Source organism: Hesperophylax consimilis, chromosome 5 (genome assembly GCF_061612785.1).
Source record: "Hesperophylax consimilis isolate HC1 chromosome 5, BYU_Hcon_1.0, whole genome shotgun sequence".
Lineage (NCBI taxonomy): Eukaryota > Metazoa > Arthropoda > Insecta > Trichoptera > Limnephilidae > Hesperophylax > Hesperophylax consimilis.
This window is the reverse complement of record NC_142840.1, coordinates 11,793,502-11,816,467: the sequence shown is the minus strand read 5'-3', so window position 1 is coordinate 11,816,467 and position 22,966 is coordinate 11,793,502. Positions and strand designations below refer to the sequence as shown.

General features: G+C 34.3%; 1 protein-coding gene across 1 annotated transcript in view; it reads right to left on the bottom strand.

Moving 5' to 3' along the window:
• mam (neurogenic protein mastermind) overlaps positions 1-22,966 on the bottom strand; it is a 237,604-nt gene that overhangs the window by 152,890 nt on the left and 61,748 nt on the right. The window contains exon 4 of the mRNA XM_089632254.1: positions 453-1,508. Coding sequence (XP_089488380.1) covers positions 453-1,508 — 1,056 coding nt within the window. The remainder of the gene's footprint in view (positions 1-452; positions 1,509-22,966) is intronic.

Genomic DNA, 22,966 nt, shown 5'->3' with positions numbered 1-22,966 from the left:
AAAATAATATTAAATTACACAAGGCATATTTCGTAATTTTAAAACATTGCCTTTTTAAATCTACTGATAAATTGTTATGGAAAATAATACATTTCTCAAAGCAGAAGTGACTCAGCAGGGTGGGGTGTGGAACGAGTTGTTGTTGGAACGCTGCTCGATAGCGAGTACCCGCCCCCCGCTCCGCCACCGACCCCCGCTGCCCGCATGTGTGGGGTATGTGAGATATATGAGGGCAAGGGTATCGTGTGTCGGCCACCCTAAGGATCTCATTTGTCGTGGAATCCATTTTGATTTTCCCCAACACGGCATAACACGGAAAGGATTAACAACAGGGCAAAAGACAGAGGTTTATAAGAGCACGGCGGATAATCTTCAAAGCCGAGTACGAAGGTCCTATTCCTGAAAGAAAGAAAGAAAGCACAGTATGTAAATGAAGGTGTTGATTGACATACCTGAATGCCGTGCGAGGGATGAGAGATGTGGAGGTGTTGCGCCTGGTTGATGTGTAGGTTGCCCGAAGAAGTCTGTGGCGGGGGCCCTGAGGGCGGGCGCGGCGGGGAGGGACCGCCCAGCGGAGGGCGGGGGAGGTAACCCGGACTACCGCCCGAGCTGGGACTGCCGTACGGCGAGTACTGCTTGTAGGAGGGCGGGTAGGATGGCTCCTGCTTCACCTGCTCCTGCTTGCGGAAGGCGCCGCCCGGCCCGGACAGGTAGTCCTGCAGCTCGGCGTACGGGGAGCGGGCGGTGCGCGGCCCGAGACCCAGCTGCCCCTGCTTGTGCTGGTGCTGCTCGGCCATCTGCTTGAGGGTCTGCGCAGCCGGGGACAGTTCCCCGCCCCCGTAACCCCCACCTGGTCGAGGCCCGAAGCCCCTGTTGTTGTTGCCTTGTCCGGGGCTCTCACTCCGTCTCATCATACCCTGCCCCCCGTCCTCGATTTTCACTCTATTGTCATTCAATAACACTCCACGATCTTCGAGACCGAGGTTATCACACTTGTCTTCGAAATTGAAGTCTTTCATGAACTCCGGATAGTCTGATATTTCCGAGATGAGATCTTTAAACGCGTCCGACATGATGATCTCGTTGCCGGCCTCGTCCCCGATGAGGTCCGTGAAGCCGGGGAAGTTGGAAGCCGCGTCGCGCTCCACGGCCGCCGCGCACTGTTCCAGGTCGGGGAAGTCATGGTCATGGTCGGGCTCGCGCTTACACTCCAGCAACGGTTGTCCCGTCTGCCCCGTCGGTCCCGTCCCGGCCTCGCTCTTCACGGAGGAGTTGGTGAGCGCCTTCACCGTCACGTTGGTGGAGATCTGCTGCGGCTGCGAGTCTGCGGCGGAGGTGAACTCCAGCTGCTGCACGATCTCCACGGAGAACTTGGTGAGATTCTCGTTGCCGCCGGAGCCGACGCGCTGCAGCTTGCCGGGGGGAGAGGCCCCGCCCCCGCCCTGCCCGCCCTGCCCACTGCCTGGACCCACTCCCGAGTCAGCGGGCCGCTTTAGGAACTTCTGTTGCTGCAAAAAAAGAATAGCGGTATGAGTCGACAAGTCAAATTGCTTTGATTGGAATTGAAAGTCAAAATTTCTTTACTGTGTGTAGATACCTAGACAAAATAAATTAGCTGGTCGGGTGACCTATTAATTTCTTAAGGCTAACTGAAAAAATAACAAATGAAATGGAGGTAAATTTAAAAAAATCTAGTTAAAACACAATTACCTCAAAAGAGAAAGGACAGATAGCAATTTAACCGTAATGTATTGTTCTATTTATCTGTCTGAGGCTTTTTGGAAGATTTTGGGAAATACAATGAAATGTGAAAATCTTGTTATGTTCACGTTGTAAATATTTCAGTGAAAATCCTAAAACTGATCGACAAGTATACGTAACTCCAATATGCTATTAAGACAGTCAATGGCAGATAGTAATGTTGTTCATATAATAATATGTTTAATTATACAATAATTGCGTTTTATCAGCGAATAATGTTTGGTTTTAGAAGAAATTAAATAAATAACAGAGCAGAATAGAAGTTAGCTAGCTAACACAAAATTGCCTATTAAATATTATTTATTCTAACGAAGAAGTGTTGAAACATTATCTCTCCAGCCCCCACATGTCATGTCGGCTCCCAAAACCACGCGTCCTTTAAACGGCTACTGAAAACCTGAATCATGTCACGGTTCACAAAATTTTATGTCCGAAATAACTCATATTTAAACACTCGCACACTTTCAGGCAACGTACAAGTTGAATAATAATAAGCAACATGTATCGTTGATTTTCCACTTCTTTGCCGCTTTGTCATCGGCACTTGATGCGAAATACACGAATCCTTGAATTTGTAATTACAGTTGTTGTTGAACTTCAATGCAAAAGTTGCTAATTAACAAGTCGGAATAATATTTTTTTTGTCAAACAATAGGAAATATTAATTTATTCCAAAAATCTACGCAAAACCGGATCAAATTTTTTTTCGCTAATCTAAGGAACTCGATCGAAGGTTTGGAAATGAAATTATCAGGCTTTGATTCGCTGCTGAATACTGAAAACTACAAGTAAACTAATTCGACGGTCCCGAAGAATAATGTCGGATGTGCAAATGTGTAGTCCTGCGGTAGAGCTGTTTGAAGTTTCGTTTCTGCATTTTTACTGTTTTCGATAATATATTTCGCCAATTAAATAAAAAGGGTTGATGTAAAATATCAAACAACACTATATTTCTCGACCTCAAAAACAGTAAAAATGCGGAAAGGAAACTTTAAACAGCTCGACATAAAACTAACATTATTCACATCCGACGCTGTTCTTTGGGACAGTCGAATTAAATCCCAAGCTTGATCAAATCTTAGCGAAAACCCAGTTGTCAGTAAAATAAATTAAATGTGGAATAATTTATATAATAAGGTATTATGTATTTTTGTTACAATAATACGATCAAGGAAATAATACAAGCAAGGAGTGCGTGCCAAGACCGAGCAGGAAAACGGCGTGATGATTACAAGTAGAAAAGTATAACGTATACAACATCAATTAGCAGAACTAAAAAACTAATTTAACTCGAGGAAAAATGAGTTTATCTCCTACGAGCATGATTATTACGGTGTCGCAATTTGATGTATATTATGTAGGTATGATAAATGAATGTATGCATATATATCAAGATATAGAGACATCTAATATAGAAATAGGAGCCATAATGAGTCGTAATCATAAATATACGAATATAAAAGTAAAGGGAAGTATTAAATATTTACGATCTACCTATCTAGAAATATTTTGATAATAAGAGTAAGTTAACTTATTTTAATGATGTTAAAAATTCGTTAAATTATAATAAAATAAAAATTTATATTTAAAGAGTTAAAAACGACAGTAAAATTAGTCATTCAATATCTCCGAAAATGGCGAAGTTACGAGCTTTCAAAGTGAACTTGGGTAAAACGTATGCAATGGAATCTCGCGACACGATTCAGTGGGTACAATTCGAGGCAGTGCTGCAATACGGTTATGTTACACGCTTTTTGGCTGGCCGCAAATATAAACATTTTAACGGCTTATATCTTCGGTACTATAAGGTTTTTCCAAAAAAAACTAGAAAGTTCTGTCCTCGGCATGCTCTAATTTATGGTACATTTGCAAAAAAACATGAAATTTCGTTGCAGGAGACAACCTCATTGAATTATGAAAAAAACCATATTATGACGCCTCGCCTTATTTTTTTACATAGTTTATTGCCTACCTGTATCAAAGCTCCATAGCTAACCGTCCGAGGTGTTTTGCTGACTGAGATTTTTTCTGCTTTATTGTAAAATAAGCTAACTCACTCACAGGAGAGACAAGGGAACCATTTCTGTTGGCGGACGAGTTATCTTCCACAAGAAAGTTTGCTTAAGTCTGGACTTCATATAATATAATGTATTTAGAATATCGATTTTTAATTCCCAGTGGCGGCCCTGGCTACAACAACCCGCGGGGACCTACCGATACTGCGGCCATAAACCAGCGGCGGCCCTGGGCCGTGAGATAGCAGCAATCTGTATACATTATGTCCGGCGGGCGGCGCACAGAGAGCCACCAACCAAATATAACGGTATCAATAAATATTTTCACAAAGCACTCTTTTCAGGGTGAAATGCCTAAAACCAAAAAAAAAAAAAAAAAAAAATTTCGTTAGGTCATGAAATTTGAGCTAAACCACGTAATTAAATCACAGGTTTTTTTCTTTACTTTATTTTTGAAGTCTGAGTGAAATGGTAATTTTATGTTGTGTCTTTGTATGTGTTACTCCTAAAGATGACTTCTGATTTAGCAAGGTTTTAAATATGTACTTAGTTGATATTATTTATGGCGAGTTTTACATCGATTGTAAAATAAATTCGGATTTTTACCAATTCAATTGATGTAAAAATAAAATGTATGATTAAAAGCTTATCTACACTATAAAAATCACTAAATTCGTTACTTTAACAACGTCTTCGAAAGAACTGCATTTAACTAGTTCATGTAGCATAATTAGCAATTAAAATTGGAATTAAAACTTACTAACGATTTTTGATTTAAAATATTCTTATTATTTACATTATTTGTAAATGTTTTATCATAAAAACACGACGCAATATATAAATATTGTTTTTTTTCAGGTTGGTACTAAATCACCAGTAATTCTTTATTTTTTTCTCGTTGCTGGACGGAGAACTCCTTCGTCATCGGCCTGAGGACCTATGAAGTCGATGGGTGATAAGGAGCCCCGTTAAAGTTACTTCCTTGGAAGCCGAACGGTCGTGTAAAAAACGGAAGTTTAAAAAAATTCTCTTTCTCACGCTTTCAAAAAAATAATTATTTATTTATTTATTTAAGCCCTAATGGGCTTTTACAAAAGTAGTTAACAAGTAATACAGTTGTGTTATATAGTTTACAATAAATTATGATTTTTGATTAAATTAAGGTAAATTCTAAATTATGGTTTGTGATACTCTGCGAGGTATTTATATTCTAATTTTTATTCTTTCATTTCTTCATTATATTGGTGGAATATTTATGCTTGGCGTATTTTGGTCTATTAAAAGTTTGGTCTATAAAGTCAAACTTTCATTAATCAAGAATTTAAAAGGAGAAAAAAATATATATACAAGGAGTTGAAATCCTCACACACTAACCGAAATTATTATCAGCTTTGTCCATTAAACATTAGTGACAACGACGATTTGGTAAATTTAAAAAAAATATTTTAGTTCCAACAAACATTCACGTTTGTCCCACTGTGCGGCGAGTTATCAGCGAGACAGACACCACGCGCAGGCGCGCGGCACACGCCGCTGTGCGAGGGAGAGGGAGCTTCTGCCATGAATTTATATTGTGGAAGCAAATGTATTGTATATTTTTGAATGAATTCTTATCTATAAGTTATATTGTGTCAACAATTTCAAGTAATAAATTGTCAATATATCTGTCTGTCGATATGTAAGTAAATCACACGACTGATCTACAAGTAATTTAATAGAATAATTTTATAGAATTTTTCAGTAAAGCGCGAAAGTTTAAAGGAACAAACTCTACAATGCAATGGAAAAAATACGTCATTTATCGTAGGGGTGGGCAGAAAGGATGGATTTCTACACAACTCTGTCCTGGATACACCAACCTTGTTTAATTTACATTCGTACATAGCCTTACATACTTCATGTTATGTGAACTCTTGCATGATAATATATATTTTTTTATTTTAGTCTTACAAATTTTGTATCTTTGAAAATCATACATTTTGACAGTTGCAGTTGACAATATTTTCAAATTTGAAAAACTATATCAATATTTTGATACAATTATTTGTAAATCATTTAACGTAGAAATGAATACTCGAACCACACGACTTTTAAACGTACAGTGTAGAAAAACAACACAACGGTGAAAGGGAAGAAGCCTTTGTGGGTTGTAAATTTGTAATGTTGTGATCAAATATATTACTAATATAAAATCATATTAATATGACGCAAAGACTAGGGCCTAGACCGCAAACATAAATTATTTTAACTATACTTTTAATAGTAAAGATACTATCATCAGATTACATACTAGTGTATAACAAACTATTTTATGAAGACTATGAAAAATAAATATGTTATGCGGTATCAAGTAGAAATCAAACAAGTGACTTTTAGACGTATAGCGAAAAAAAAGAATAAACACATTATAAAAATGATTCAGTGTTGCTAGGCGTTTGGAACGCAGCCGCTGTGAGGTTAGCGTTGGTGTAGCGAGTAGAGATTACGATTAGTGATGTGACTTGGCAACAGCGCATGTGCCGAGCCGTGCAGGTGCGCGCGCCCCGTGATATATTTGAATTTGGAATGACAAAAACGGCGCTATCTCGAGTTTGCGGATTTAAGATTTAAGCTAATCCAACAAGACGAAATGGATAAGTGGGGTTATGTTGTGTTGTTTTGCATACTACTATTCGTTCTTCGAGGAAGTTTTAAATTTACATAGATATTAAGATAAATTGCGATGTGTACTCTGGAGTTTCATTACAATAATAATGCGAACGTTGTAAGAACCAAAATACAATATACTAAAAGCTGTTGCATTTTGTTTTGTGAACGCTGCCCAAAATCCCATTACGATGGCACCCATAAATAAGGAATATTGTGTGACGGAAGTAAATTGGAGAAAAAAGGGGAGTATTTTCGTAATTAAGCTTGAAATAATTCCGAAAATATTGAATGATAAATTTAAACTGCAAATTTTCTAGTAAGTTGGAATAACTTTTTGAAGTATCACCGTTGGGTTTCTAGTGTAGCCCCATTCTATGAAATATGAATGACATTTATTTCAATAAATTATTTATTTCTACTAATATTATTTTACTAAATGAAGGACCAATAAGATTTATTTCCTAGTTAAAATTCTTTAAAAACACGTGATGGTCAGTTACAATTAAAAAAAAAAAAAAAATGTAGGCATAGCATTATTTATTATCGTATGTTCTTGATAAGACGACTAAACGTGGAATATGTAATATTGTGTTCTTACGGAAGGTACCTACACAAAATAAAACTAAAAATAATGTTGACACGTTTAAAAATAAATGTAGATAAGAAGGCAACAAATTAATTTAGTTTGTAAAAATAATATTACGTTGTTCACTCTAATTTTAAGCTGCGTTCAGAGCAATGACATTATAATAAGCTTCAGAGAGGGGTTTTTGAACGCGATGGCTAAGTATTTTCAACCTCATTATTAGAATGGAATCTGACAAGAGTTCACACGGGAGTTGCAGTTCGGCGGTTTGCCGAACGTGATTTTTTGCCTTGTGGTACTGATTAAAATCTACAGAGTTATTTTACGATAGCTATTACAGATCGACTATGCAACTAAGAATTCATTATTCCAATTTTATCTTTAGACGATAGTTGGTACAATAATTATTTTGTTTGTTCCGTCCCAACTTGTCTACCGTGCGAAGATTTTCTTTTCCACTTAAGACGAATTGTTTCACAGAATTCGAACAATTCATCAAATTTCAACGTTCATTTTCGGGTTCTGTGAAAGTCCTATTCAAGTTCTGTTATTATATCATTATAGGTTAGTTATAAACTGAACTAAAATAAAAACAGAACATGAAAAAATCTTTCACAGAACTTGAAAATGAACATTGAAATTTGATGAATTGTTCAAATTCTATGAAACAACCCATCCTAAGGACGGGTTGTTTCGGATTATTAGAATTTATCAAATTTCAACATTCATTTTCGGGTTCCGTGAAAATCCTATTCAAGTTCTGTTATTATATCATTATAGGCCAGTTACTTGACAGAACTGAAATAATAACAGAACTTTCACAGAACCTGAAATTTGAAGAATTGTTAAAATTCTCTGAAACAACCCTTCCGTATATTATTATAAAATGTCAAACTCAGAACAAGTTTGAAGCAACTGCCGACGCCCACGTCAAAAAGCTTGACGAAGGATCTGTTTTTTAAATATATTTTTTAATATAATTATAGAAACAAACAGTAAATTGGTTACAAGGTTGGTACCTACGAAATGTTTCCTTGTAATGTCTTTTATGTGGTATGTATATTTAGTAATTAGGTAGTATATAATATTTAGTAATTTAGTAATGTATATTTAGTAATTACCGGATAACTTGTGTTTTATGTAGGTGTATGTGCACAGTATGTCTGTGGGTGTGAGTTTGAGTGTGCATGTAACGAACTGAACAGATTATATCATTCATGTTCCTTTTAAATAAGGGCAGTGAGTCCGAAAAAAATCGACGTTAGAGTTTAGAAAAATATTATTGCAGGTAAAAAGAAGAAATAGGATGTAACCTATAAGCTATACCCTTTGTACTCTGTATTTTTGTGCAATAAACATTTTATTTGAATTTATGAAGAGCACAGTGAATTGGCGAATCAGATGCTGCATTTTTTGCAATTAAGCGTGTGTAATTTCGCTGTACGCAAAAGTCTCAAAGGTGTGTTAAAATTAATTAGGGACAAGAGTACGATAAAATCTATTATTTTTATTGTAGTTATTGTTTTAAAGATTTCGTATAGTGGTAAATCAGTTTTTATTGTTATTTTATTTAATAAAATTAACTCCTAGTCTGAACGAGGCATTAGTATTGTAAAGACAATATATTTGTGAAACAGACAAGAACAAATAAGTATTATAAAAAGTGATATTCGAGTGTAATAAAGAGATTAGAGATTAGATTTTAAAGAGACTAATTAGAGGTAGAAAATTATAATATTCCAAAACCAGTTCCAATTTTGAAAATGCCAATTAATAATATTTTCAGTTAAAGTATTATATTGTAGGTAAGTATCGGTTGTCTGAGTACCTACACATTTTGAAAATGACCCTTAAAAATCCGAGTTCTCGAGTTAATTGAACCAGAATTACTGCAGGCCACAAAATCACGGAAAATCAGTATTTTTGATTGCCATTAAGAATACCATATTATTAAAAATAATTCAACTATTACGTTATTTTTCTAGCTTTTTGAAGAGCCATTGGAATAAAAATTGATGCAATTTAGTCAAGGATTAATAATACCTACTGAAAACATTATGTTTATGTCAAAATTTTGCAGGTAGGTACCTATTTCCGATTAAAATCTCAAATGTTTCTAGCGGGATCCCCCCAACGGGTGCAAGTTATTTATATTTAAGATTAATAAAAACAGGACCTCACTATTCAAATATTTTATGTACCTAATACGGTTTGAAAATTTTATAAAACATAATTTTTTTTATGCAACTATAAAATTAGCGGTACCTAACCACAAAAATTTATTTTTCTAGACGATGAATTAGTAACTTCCCGAGGGATCCCTCTAGAAACATTTGAGATTTTAGTAATAAGATCATCAGAAATAATTAAAATAAACCCCGCAGAAAGATCGATTTTCTAGGCCTGCTAGGGCAAAATCGACCGTATTTCCGAATATTGTTTTTGCACGACTTCAACATTTATGTCGTCAAGATTCCCAATTTATTTAAGAAATTTTATAGGGCAAATTCAAGCGAATGTCTGCCCAATGCACCAGGGCCGTTCTTCACATATTTTTGTGCACGGCTGCTGCACGTACGTCCTTAAGATTCTGGCTTTATTTTAGGATATTGTCTCGTCTTAAATTGTAATGAATGAAGTTGCGCACTGATTTGTTTTCGTCGTAAGAACATTGTCTGTGTAACGCCCATTCCGAACGGCCCAAGAATGCAACTTTCACGACACAATACACTATGACTGTACGGTGTATGGTTCGATAAGAATGCCCACTGATTCTCGGAGTTTCAAGTAGTGCTAGAAAGGAATTTAGGAAACGTTCTTGTTCCGTCTCAAACTTCACCTATACGTTCTACACATAGAATAAATAATAACACAAGACGTACCTTGTGGGCGTGTTTTGTGATCAACATATTTTCCTAATCGAGACTTAAATTTCCGATATTAAACTGTGTTTACGAAATTTAAATGCGGTGGAGATCTACGACGTCGGGTAAGAGAGACGTTGGGCTAAATGAAACATTTATTTAAATTAAAAGTTGTATGGAAGACACTTCTAGTGTTATTCTTTATTCTGTGGTTCTACAGGACAATGATAATGGGACCTGTAGTCTGTAGTACCTACCTACTTACATACATAGATATACTTAGAATGCGTGTACAAAAGGATAATAAGAAGGTTCCGAAGGCTTGTAGGTAACCCTACATCTAGAATAGAATAACAAAATATGTTGGGAAGATTATCTGCTTGACGTATTGCTAGGTACCTAGTACAATTTATTGCTAGGTACCGAATGAATGACTAATATTTAGGTTTATTTTTGTTTTACTAGACTTTTGTAAATATTCACACAGTAAGTTTGAAGCAGTAATAACTCTCGAATGGTGAGCTCTAGCTCTAAATTGCACTTTTTTTCTGTCTGGATTTTCTAGTTAAAACCAAATACTTGCAACTCCCAATGCGATCTCTATAACGAGCTATAAAGCTTTTTAAGGAGATAAAAAAAACAATGTTTTTCAAAAGTTTAATAATTAACAAAACTCCAGAAAAGCCGGGAAGTAATAATTACTGGCCACCTGAAATGTTGAACCGTAACGAATTTCATTAAAATGAAGAAAAAAGTTAGACATTCTGCAATATTGATTAATTTTATATCACAACCGCCATGTTTCAAATGCGTCATCAGTAAATCAGTTCAAGTGTCAAGTTGAGTGTGCTCACTGCATTACAATATTATTACCCCTTTATAACTCGACAAATAAAAATATTAACAAAAAAACACGAAGTTAAAAGCATCCGTCTAGCCTGCTTATTGTTGACTTCCTGCGAGTAGCTTTGGCTGGCTGCCGCTAGATGTCAGCGCGCGGCACACCTGAGGCCTTAGTTTCGAGATCGAATGGCCGGATAAAAAATAACTTACCCCAAAGGGTTTTACAATGATTTAACGCTGTTTGAACAAGGTGCCATAAACGCCGAGTGTTTGGGTCTAGAAATTTCCATTCACGAGGGATAGTGCGTAAACTAAAGAGCTCCTTGTTAGGGAAAAGGGATAGCACCGACATACCATGAAAAAACAGGTAGGTACCGTGTTATTTCAATCTTTGCAGTAACAGTATACTGTTGCTTCCATGTTTGAAGCAGTGCATGTTCCTAAGTTAAACAGTCGGAGAATTTGTGTTTATTTCCGCTTATCAATAAATCCAGATAATTAGGATATTTATGAACGTATCCGAAAACTAAGAACTGTTTTTTGAAAGGTGAAGCACTACGCTTTCAAATTTAATTATAAGAAATACACATATAATTAAAAAGTTTTAAAAATGGCTAACCTTACATTTTTTCATCTAAACACTGACCTAAAATTACTGATAGCGAAAAAAGTACACATTATTAAAAGATGAATTATAAACATTACCGTCACCTCATTTTATTTGACGTTAGGTATAAAAATAATTAATATAAAATTCTCAAAGTTTCATAATTATTTCTAATATTGTATTCGGAGCCTTTGGTTTCACAGTGGTGTATATTTCAAGTAATCTGCGGTCACATAACTCCTAGAATATAAAGCTTGGTGTTGTATCTTTCTAACACCGTTTAGTTCATATTTCTAACCATGACAGCGAGGGAGATACAACTATTCTAATGAGACCATACGATATGTTTCGAAAAGCTAACAAATTAACTCTACGGGTAATAGCGGTTTATTCCCAAAACCGAACAAATTAGCCTAAGTAGTTTTATTAAATGTAACTCGACTAAAATAATAGATTTATTAATCGCGCATTTGGTAGTTAAAATATGTGCTTAAAGCAACCAAAATTGGCAAGCTGATTTTAATATCGTTATTTTTATTTTATTATATAATTACATTGTGTAGATATGTCGTAAGAACGGCTAATTTCAAACACAATTCGATTATACATTTTTTAAATTTATTTCGATTATACAAACGCCCATCACTAGTGTTCGTTTCGAGTTTTTTTTAAACTTTATATGGAGCTTACCAACAAGATATTTTTCCGATAAAGGTCTACATAGACGTTATAATAAATAATACAGCACCTTTGTTTCATACTGCAATCTGCACTAACATATTAAAATCAGTAAGAACATAAATATTTATTAGAATTATTAGTATTAGCAGTCATGTGAACTGATAGACTGGGCTAAACCCGGACGATCAGGACTGAACCCGGACAATCAGGACTGAATCCGTACGATCAGAACTGAGATCCGGGCGAAATGGGGTAATCCCGGGCACTCCTATGATCATGCCGCTGAGAGTTCGGTTGTAAGCTCTCTTTCTGTTACATGCGCCATTTACGAGAAAGAAAGAGAGATTACAACGAAGCTATATGCGGTATACTTGGATAGAACAATAAGGTACAACATTGTGACCTATGAACCTACAACATACTGTTACTTAGAAGTGCACCAGATAAGGATCGGATGATCGTATTCGTTCTCAGCTTTTGAACAAGTCGTGTTAGAAAAGCGGATGATTGAATATTAGAACAATGAATGTCGGTTTAACTAGCAATTAACACAGCTGGACACTGGTAATTTATGTACAGAATTCCAAACTTAAACAAATAATCAATGGCCAACTCATTAACCTGACTTACATGTACTCGCCGCGAAATAAAGAATAAAGACCATACATAGTAAATTGTTTTAGAGTACGAACATTAATAGGTAGGTACATCTCCAGTGTAATGTTGTGTGCGAGCGTATATAGGTATACAATATGTATATGTATATTAACGATTACAGAACGGTAAGCTTATTTCGCAGGAGGAGTTAATTCACGCTATACATATTTGCCATTCAACCAGATTTTGTATGGAATCTGACCGAAGTGCGCGGGAGTTGTAGCGAGCGATTTTCACTGTTTTTGATTGGGTGGCTAATAACTACAGAGTTCAGAAATTTCTTCACCTGCACCTCATTCTTCATAGTTCGAATTAAGAGTGGAGACCAGTGGACAAATCCATCGGGTTCCCACCTGGGCGTCGTTTGTTCATTTCCTCCGGTAGTCTGATAGTCATGTTTTCAAATATTGTAATGTTATTATTCTTGACAAATGATATTTTGCTGACGATGGGCGGACGACGGACATGTAAAACGAACTTGTAATATCACTAACTACAAAGCTGACGTCTTCTCCTGTATACATACTGATTATTTACAAACCGGGCCAGTCTCGGCGCTGAATATTTTAACCCTCTGCAAATGGGGCTTCAAGCACACCAAAGGATCAAACTAAGGTGACTGTAATTAATTTGCATTTGTAATTTTTCTCACGGCTGCGTAAAACCGTATTATAAAATTCGATCATTACTATGGTAATTAAGTTTTAACTAGATGTAGCATGGTTTGGGACGTATGTCTCCATGTTCACTGACAGTACGTATAACATTCAAAATCGAAACGTTGTTTGAAACAAGTTTAGCCGTGTTTGGTGATCAGATCCGAATTGTGAGGTACTTCCGAACCTTCCTCTTTGTGAAATCCTTCGCTTCCTCATCCCTTCAGCCTTATAACGTATCCTGATCAGGATGCCATAGTCCCGACAGTTGGGAGTTGAGGAGCAGTTGAGATTTTTGTGCATATTCAAATTAAGAACACATTTTCAACAGTTCTTTCAGACGTAAAGTAGGTACGTGTGTTACAGTGCATGTTACATTATTAAAAATGGCCGGAGGAGAGTTCAAAGAGTGCGAAATCGAAATTCCTGAAAGCAATCTCACGCCGGACAGTGATGGATACCTCGGGGCTGGTGGGTCCGGGTCCGGAGGGGTGCGGCGGGTCGCGCCAGTCCCGCCTTACCTCCGGATCCTGCCCACGGAGGCTGTAAAACCCGGCTAATACCGCGGCATGGCGAGGCAGTATCGACCATCTAATCTGGACCACAGCTTAACCCTTCTTACATAGAAGGAAGACGCTTAAGAGACATCGTAAAAATGCCAAAGTTAATGCTACCTGTTGTTAATGTTTTTCCAATTAATTATAACATATTATGGAACTTAGACCAGATATTAGCAATAGTTGGGAAAATTAGAGTGATTTTGTTCATGACACAAGCTTTAAAAATATATAAATACTAACTGAATTTTCAACTTCATCTAACCGAACGAATGCCAATGATAATAATACAAATTTTCACATACAAAAGAAATCAACATAATAACCCTCACTAAAAAAATGGTGATCAAGGCGTGAGAAAATCTAAGATTTCAAAAAACACAAGCAAACGAATCAAACACGTCGTAGGTATGCATCACCATTTGAATAAGAAAAATAAAATACACAACTGAATATTCTACAACACTACACGCCATAGTTTACTTTTGCTATACAGCAAATGATAAAAGGGTGATCTATGCGAATTTGACCCTACTACCATTAAAACATTTCTACGGGCTTATCTCTTTAATAGTGTTTCAGACTAGTATAATAATAATAATATTTGGATAATTTGTATAGCGCCGTTTTTGTGCAAAATCACCTCAAGGGCGCTGTATAGTATAGAATTAGTATTTTTATTAATTAATTAATATTCCTTATCTACATTTTTCCATCTTGCATTGTTAGGTATTTTGTTGTGAACATTTATATGTTCTTTGTTTAAAAAAAATGTTTTCATGCCAAGCTGTGCGTGAAAAATCAAATAAATACATTTAATTCTACAACTTATTCTATTGATAAACGACCGTGTATATGAAAACATTACTAATATAGAAATTGACAAAAATAAAGAATAGAAAGATAATACATTGTTTACACAGCTAGAGAGGGTTGTTTATCTGATGTATAAACTGAATTTTCGAATATTTCCAAGGTATTTTTAAATGCGCTATATATTCCTTCTTTTGGAAGATGTCGTAAAAACCAATAAATTTTAAGAAACTAGATCAAATTACCATTTAGATTTTTGTACTTGAAATAGGTATATTTTGATATTTATAAATTGGAATATTTCTTAAGTTGAAAAAAAATTGCTTATTTTTACTCCACTCTCGAAAAATTCTAGAGAATGCGAAATTTTAAAAACACGTTCATTTATTTAGAGAATATCTAAGAAAACTTGTCACTTCACTTTGTATCTAGTTCATACAATTTAAAAAATTGAGTAATCGCAACAAAAAATGAAATTTTGAATTTATTGTTAGGGCAATATGAACATTGAATTCTATTATTTATATTTATCTACACTATGAAAAAATTTGTTATTAAAAAAACACCACTTTCATGGAATTGTTATTAAATTCACACGGTACACACAATTAAAAAAAAATATATGTCTGTAATAACCTCACCTTTTCAAGACGAGAATTTCACGTGTCAGTCTGCTGAAATGCGAGGTTGCCAGTTCTTTCGGAACTCAATTGAAGATATTTTGTTATTAGTACCAAATGGAATCTAAACTTTTACAGTCTTTATACTTTGTGTAACAAAAACACCGTTTAACGGCTATGAAGTGTTTTTTTTAGTAAAGCTGCTAATGTTTGTGATCAATAATTATTCAGTCCACTAAACAATACATCACCTTACATTAACACATAACAATGTACAATATTACGAACATAAACATGCTGTACATCACACGAAAGACGATCACTTATTACGGTCGACTATCAATACGACCACGAAGTTGGTTAGACGCTAAGTTGCGCGGCTGCGAGAGTAATAAAAGTGCATGTGAGGTGGGTTAATTATGAATACAGATGAGTTTCTTAATGAACTATTAGCGGCTTATCCTTCACTTGGGCGGATAATTACAGCGAGGGGGTCAGAGGGTGCACGGGGCGAGTAGCAAACAGGGAGAGCCACACTACAGAACTATAACACCTACATGATTCAATAACTAGTAACCGAGCAATTCAACAAACTTTTCAAGAGTATATAAAGTCATGAAAAGTGATGAAAAAAAAAACTTAGGTTAGGTTTATAGGCCAGTTTTTTTCCCACACTTTAAATGGCCTTATTATATCACTTAAAAGTGTGTTGAATTGCTTCTGTCCTCAGTTGCTAGGGAAGCAAAGCGTAAACAGCAACACGAAAATAAGTTTTTGTGGCATTATCAACTTTTGAATGATTATTTTTGCTAACAGCGAGCTTCAAATGTAAATATTATTACTATTATTATTATTTAATTAGCAGGCAGCATTCTGCTGATGCACTCATATCTGATTTCACAATCATTTTAACAGTGCATAATCGAATTTAAAAATAAGTTAATACTTTTTTGTCTCCAAATAAGAAAAACATTAATTACAAATACAAAATTAATAGATGTATTGAACTAGTAACTATTTTAAATGTTCGAAATGTATCAACATTTTCATGATCAAAAGTGAATTATGTTAATTATCATGTTACTACGCAACTAATTTAGATTGTGAAGTTTTAACTTATATTATTATTACCGTCAATTGGTCATTTTAGGATGTGTATCCATTTACAAAAAGAAAACAAACACAGTCAGGGTCTAAGAAATACATGTAATTATGGTTTAAATTTGTTCGAAAATAACCTAAGTAGAAATTTAAGTAATTTAACTTATAAAATATTTACTTATAAATAAGTGAAGTCCTAAAATTGAACAATAAAAATAATAATACGTATTTGAAAAAAACCTCAATTTTTGCCATTAATCTTCTAATAAATGAAATATAAATAGTGAGAAGAACACTTAATACTTTGCCATACCCGCCGGCCATAGTGGCCAAGTGGAGATAAATTTGATTGTAACAATAAACTAACTACTATTTGCGCTATTATGATATTTTGCTAGATTATATCTGTTGGCAAGTCACCTTTTCTGTATATTTTATCCTGTTTAAATGAAGTGCTTTCTATTATTGTAGCATTCTATGCCTTAAGAAAATTTCAGCTGTATCACATTCAATGTCGTTTTGTATACATATTGATGTGTTCTTAAATGTAATACTAATATTCGCCTATGTACCACTGTGTACTTATAATCTTATGTATCACATTATTGTAAAAGCCTTTTATGGCGTTTAATAAATAAATAAATAAAGAATAAAAAAGCAAATTAATGTAAAATCATACAATGCGCAGCAGTGTTTTTAATATTGTGTCATCTACGTGCAAAATCTTATCTTCTCAAGCCTAAACTTTATAATGAAACTGTAACTGTGACACCAGGTAAGTATCTTTTTCAAAATCTGTTCGTAAATAATTAGAAAGAGCATAGAAATTCATATTCATACAACGCCCACAAAAAACGGCGCTATACAAATTGTTCAATTATTATAATGAAACGTCATTAACAAGCGTCTTGAAAAAATAAAATCCCAACAGTGAACTTTGCAAGTGCACAGTGAACTTTGCAAGTGCACGGTGAACTTTGCAAGTGCACATTGAACTTTGCAAATGCACGGTGAACTTTGCAAGAGCACGGTGAACTTTGCAAGTGCACGGTGAACTGTTCGACAGTTAGCTAGCGCACAGACTGCATAGTGAACTGTGATAGTTCTCTACCTACAACCGCTGTGTATGGCATTTGTTTCACTTTCAATAAAAATAAATTATAATTCTAATTATCCCATTCTTCACTTTACATTACACTTTGCCCACAGTCCATAGAATTATGTTTAAGACCAATTACTACACAACACGTAAATTATTTTCCTTGTTTTTTATTTATTCGTCTTTCACTACAGTATGATACTGAAGATATTTATAATAATATCTTTTTACTACTGCAATATAAACTGTAAAATACAACAATGTGTTATCTTTGGTAACTTTAAATTTCATCTTTATCTTCTACTTTAATGAAAATGTGATGTAATTGCAATTCACGCATACTTTGTGTTAGTTTTTACATCCAATCATAATTCTGTAAATGTGAAAGTCCAGTAGTGCATAAATAAATCAAATAAACATTTCGTTGGTTCATGGCAAGAACTTCAGGGCCCCCTTAGAGGACCTAGTAGCAGAAACAATAGCCTACATATTACATTATTAGATAAAGAGGAATGCCAAGAGGAATCTAATCAATGTTTAAAGATCAAACACGGACAAGTAAATACATGTTGGGAACTACCAAATCGCACTGAGCACTGATACATATTCCAGAGCACATTTCTCCGGCAAAACTAATTTAACCCAGGCCAGGACAATCGATTAAATCGGTATCTTGTCTACAAGATCATCCTATATATTATAGATATTTAAAAATTATGTATAAGTCTATTTTATTTATTAAAACATTAATTAAAATGTTAGTTATACAGGCTGTCCAGAAACTGGTTGAAACTGGAAACTGGTGAATCTACAACACATGTAGAAACCCAAAATATATTTTTTTTGATATTTACCTTTTTCCATTTTATTCAGCAAATAACAGATAAAAAAAACTTTTGGAGCCGGGTCTACGCTTCCATGCATTTTAAAATACATTCATCGTAAAAAAAATGTATTTTACAATACATTTTTTTTTCAAATATTAAAAAAAAAATCCAACTTCGGATTCGATTTACTCGAAAACGAAAGCTTAAATAAAAAAAAAACGTATACCACAAAATCGCGATGTAGATTCACCAGTTTTCCGCATGCACCACTAGTTTCCGGACACCATGTATAAGGTAGAAGGATTTATAACATAATTACCTATTGATGAGAAATAAGAGGTCTATTTATTCAGTACACTGTCTACAGGTTTGTTTATATTTATAGACATTCCTGGGTTACGAATATCCTGAAAATCTAATACTTTTGTCTCCAGTCAGTGGCGCGAACTTAAGGCAACAACAAGACCTTGTGATCACAATCAATATTATTGATTACTCGGAGTGTAATTAATAGTTTTGCGTATTCAATAGGTTATTTTACCAATAATGTAAGTATAGATTGGTGCAAATGTTATGAAAGTGTGTTTAAATGATAAATTATATGTTAGAAATTATAGCGGAAAATAATATTATGTTTTAGTACATATAATAATTGCATAATTTATACAGCGCCGTTTTTGTTATTACTTCAAGGGCGCTGATGTATTTATAATGTTGTTGACGGAAACATCGAAAACGCAATCACGCAGGAACCTACCCATAAAAAGTGTTTAAATAATTAATCCAAATGGGAACAGTTAAATACCCTTGGGCAATATTAATTAATATTGTTGACTCTAATAAACAATAACATATGATGAAAAAACTATGGAGGACGTGTTTGGTCGCTTATGGACGATTACCACTTATTACTCTAAGTTACCACTACATACGTGAGTTCTATAATATAAATCTAAGTAAATCGCGAAAACATTTGACACCACCGTCGACAGATCGTGAATTCGCATAATGCATAAATGGTAAAAGTACATTGATTTTAATTTTTGTGTGTATCAAAATATTGCGCCATGTTCGGTCTTGTGGTTGAGTGCCGATTGTTAAGATTTGCAAACCTGACAGGCTTCACAGCATTCACATGCGACAGGATGACGTTTTTAAAAGTAAGTATCGGAATCACGGACGTATATATAGCTTTGATAAGGGGGGGGTCCGCAAATTAAAAAAAAAATATATAAGGTCATGTTTTCGTGAAAAAAATAGTCAGTCTTAATCAATCAGCCTTTATTTTTAAATATTATATATATAAATCATTCAGTCTCTGATATTTGAACTAAAAATAAACATAACATAATTATCGCTCCTTATTTAAATAAAATCGCTTCGTTTATAACATAAAAAAAGAAATAACATAAAATAAAAGGTGGAAAACAAAATAACTTTTTTTTATACCTAATTTGTTAAGGTACACTAAACAAAAATACTCTTTCATCTTAAGAACAAATAATTTGTTTTAAAATTGAAACACCTTTTATTTAATCACATAACCAAATAATTTATTCTAAACTTTGGTCATATTGTAAGGCACTCTTTTTAATGAACTACAATTATAAAATTAAAATCAAAAAGTATCATCCTACCTACAATAACAAAATATTTTTAATGCAAATAATACTTAATGTATGAAAAAAATAAGCGTTTTCTCTCAAGCTAAATGAAGAGCTTTCATCTTAAGAACAAAATAATTTCTTTTAAACTTTAGTCGTATTATTATGACACTCTTTTTAATGAACTACAATATAATTAAAATTAAAAATTACCTACCTACCTACAGTAACACTAACAAAATATTGTAAATTCAAGTTATACATGAAAATAAATGTAGTTTTCTCTCAAACAAAAAAAACTGACACGAGATTCATTGTTTTACAACTACTATTAATTAAAAATTATCATTCCTTATTTCAAATAAATGGTTGTGCTTTTTTAAATAAGTTATAACTTCTTCGTAAATAATATAAAAAAATAAACAGTATCTAGGTATTACCTGTGTGAACATTATTAACGAATAACATAAAATAAAAGGTAGAAAACAAAATTACTTTTTTAGGTGCACTAATTTCTTTAGGTACCTACCTACACTAAACAAAAAATACTCTTTCATTTTAAGAACAAAATAATTTCCTCTAAACTCTGGTCATTTTGTATGGCACTCTTTTTAATGAACTACAATATAATTAAAATTAAAAAGTACCATCCTACCTACAATGACAAAATATTTTTAATGCAATAATACTTATTTGAATATAATGAAAATAAAAAGTGTTTTCGTGGCTCGCAGTTCAGTGCACCGAACATGTCCGACCGCAGGACGAAATCTCCCGAATTCAGTTTCGGTTTCGGCCGTAGTTTCGGCTGGATGGCGGCCGAAACCGAAACTAAGCCAAAATAGACTAAACTAGATTCTAGCTTGGTATGGTGCGCGCGGCCGAAACGCGGGCGGCGGCGGCGCGCCGCGGCGGGGGTACTGCCCATTCCCCCGCTCCCCGCACTGTGGCGGACTTAAGAAACTATCGTATTCTACAATCGGCGCGGTGCAATGGGGGGGGTCCGGACCCCCAAGACCCCCCCCTTATATACGTCCGTGATCGGAATCTTATGACAAATTAAATATACAATATTCGTCTGCAAATGCATGCATGAATATGTTCATTTCAATCAAATTGATAGAGCAAATAAGAAGGTAACCGATTTAAAAATGTTTTTATAAATAGTAGTATTTTATTATTATTTAATAGGAGTATTTTATTAAAGTTTCAATTTGTGCAAATCAATTGTTCCATAATAATTTTATGTCCAGAAATTAGCAGTAACGAATTTTTTACCTAATTCAGTCGGCAAAGACGCTATAGGGCATTTAGCGAAATAATTAGAAAAACATGAAATCTTTAGAAAAATAAGCACTGTAATTTCAACTTTTTTGCAATTTATAAATTTAGAGTTCGGGTGGAATATTAAATTGAGATAAATGAGTATTGCTAATTTATTAAAAATCTCTTAAAATTATTGGTAATCCGGTTTAAAACGGGTTTGCAAGCCGTTTCCTGATAAATAAATTCGTAATATATTGGAACACGTGTTCATGCACTTGCCTGGACTGGAATCAACAACGCTAACACCTAAGTCAAATCCCAATTGAAGAAAAATGCGCGTGTGCGTGCATGAGTGTATTTGCCTTGATAATATACAATACTCGAGTCGGGCCATGTCAAGAGTCAGAACAATAGAAGAGTATGTATGAGACGATGTATGAATGTGAATGAGGCAAGAAGTGTGTGCCAAGACCGAGTTGTTTGGCGGTCCGTCCTCTCTGCCTACCCCTGCGGGGAAACGGCGTGATGGTTAGTTAGTTGGTTAGTTAGACGAAAAGAGAAAATATTAGAATTTATATGCACGCGTGTTCCGACATCACATTCGTATTTTACTGATTAAGTTCCTAGTAGGAAACCTATCAATTATTTGTTTAGGGTCTGCAATCCCGTTTTCAACCAGATTAAGAATAATTTGAGGATGTTCTTAATAAATAAGCAATATTTAATTTTAACAATTATTCTCCGTGTGCGGGGTGGGCCGCTAAACAGAATAAAACGTAGGAAAAACGATACAATTCATTCCAATATTAGATAAGAATTACATAATACCAAACTGATGATTTTTCGCGACAACTGCGCTATTTAAATCAGCCAATTATTATCACGCGATAAATTAACTGACTAAATGTTTCCTTCAATAATATTCAAGTAAAAAGATGCACGCATTCGTCAATGACGTGACAATCAATTATTATGGACTACCATCATACACTCTAAACAATTAAATTTTACAAACGTAATAATTACCACTCATTTTCTATTCTATTCTCCACAAGGTAGGTCCAGACGGTCCTGGCAATTCCCAAGAACAATGTGGGTCGCAAAATGAAAACAATACTCAATGTGTAAATATATATATTTTTGAATTTTTTTGAAAAGGAAATACATTTTCAATTAAGGTACATTTACATTTTCACATGTTTACAAAATCAAAACAAAAAACATTATAAATACATTTAACTCTTTTCCAAACGAATTACAGCCTAACATTAATTTTCTTCCGTAACCGGCCAAAATAAGAAATAGCGAATTGCTAATTTTTAAATTATGAAAATAACAAACTTTGTTTACACCACTATTTTTAATAAAAAATATCAACATGTTTCAAGACCAAAGTTTCTTCATCAGGATAATATGAATATACAAATAAGCACAGAACAATAAGTACCTAAAGACAAAAATATAACACTAAACGGTTAATAATAAACTAATTTTTATTAAATACTTAGATTTTGTATGTATTCCTTGCACAAAATCTACGCAGGCTGCCACCCCGAGTGCATCCCGTAGATCTAATTATGCCTCCATTATTATCAAGTCATATCATTATATCATCTTTGCACCATACAGAAGGACAAAAATAACACCTTCACTTCTTTTTAACCGTTTATAATTTTAGTGTTATTTACACGACGCATGTAAAAGACGAGAAATAATTAAGATTTGTTTTATAAGAACTGCCACAGGCGTCCGGACCCAAA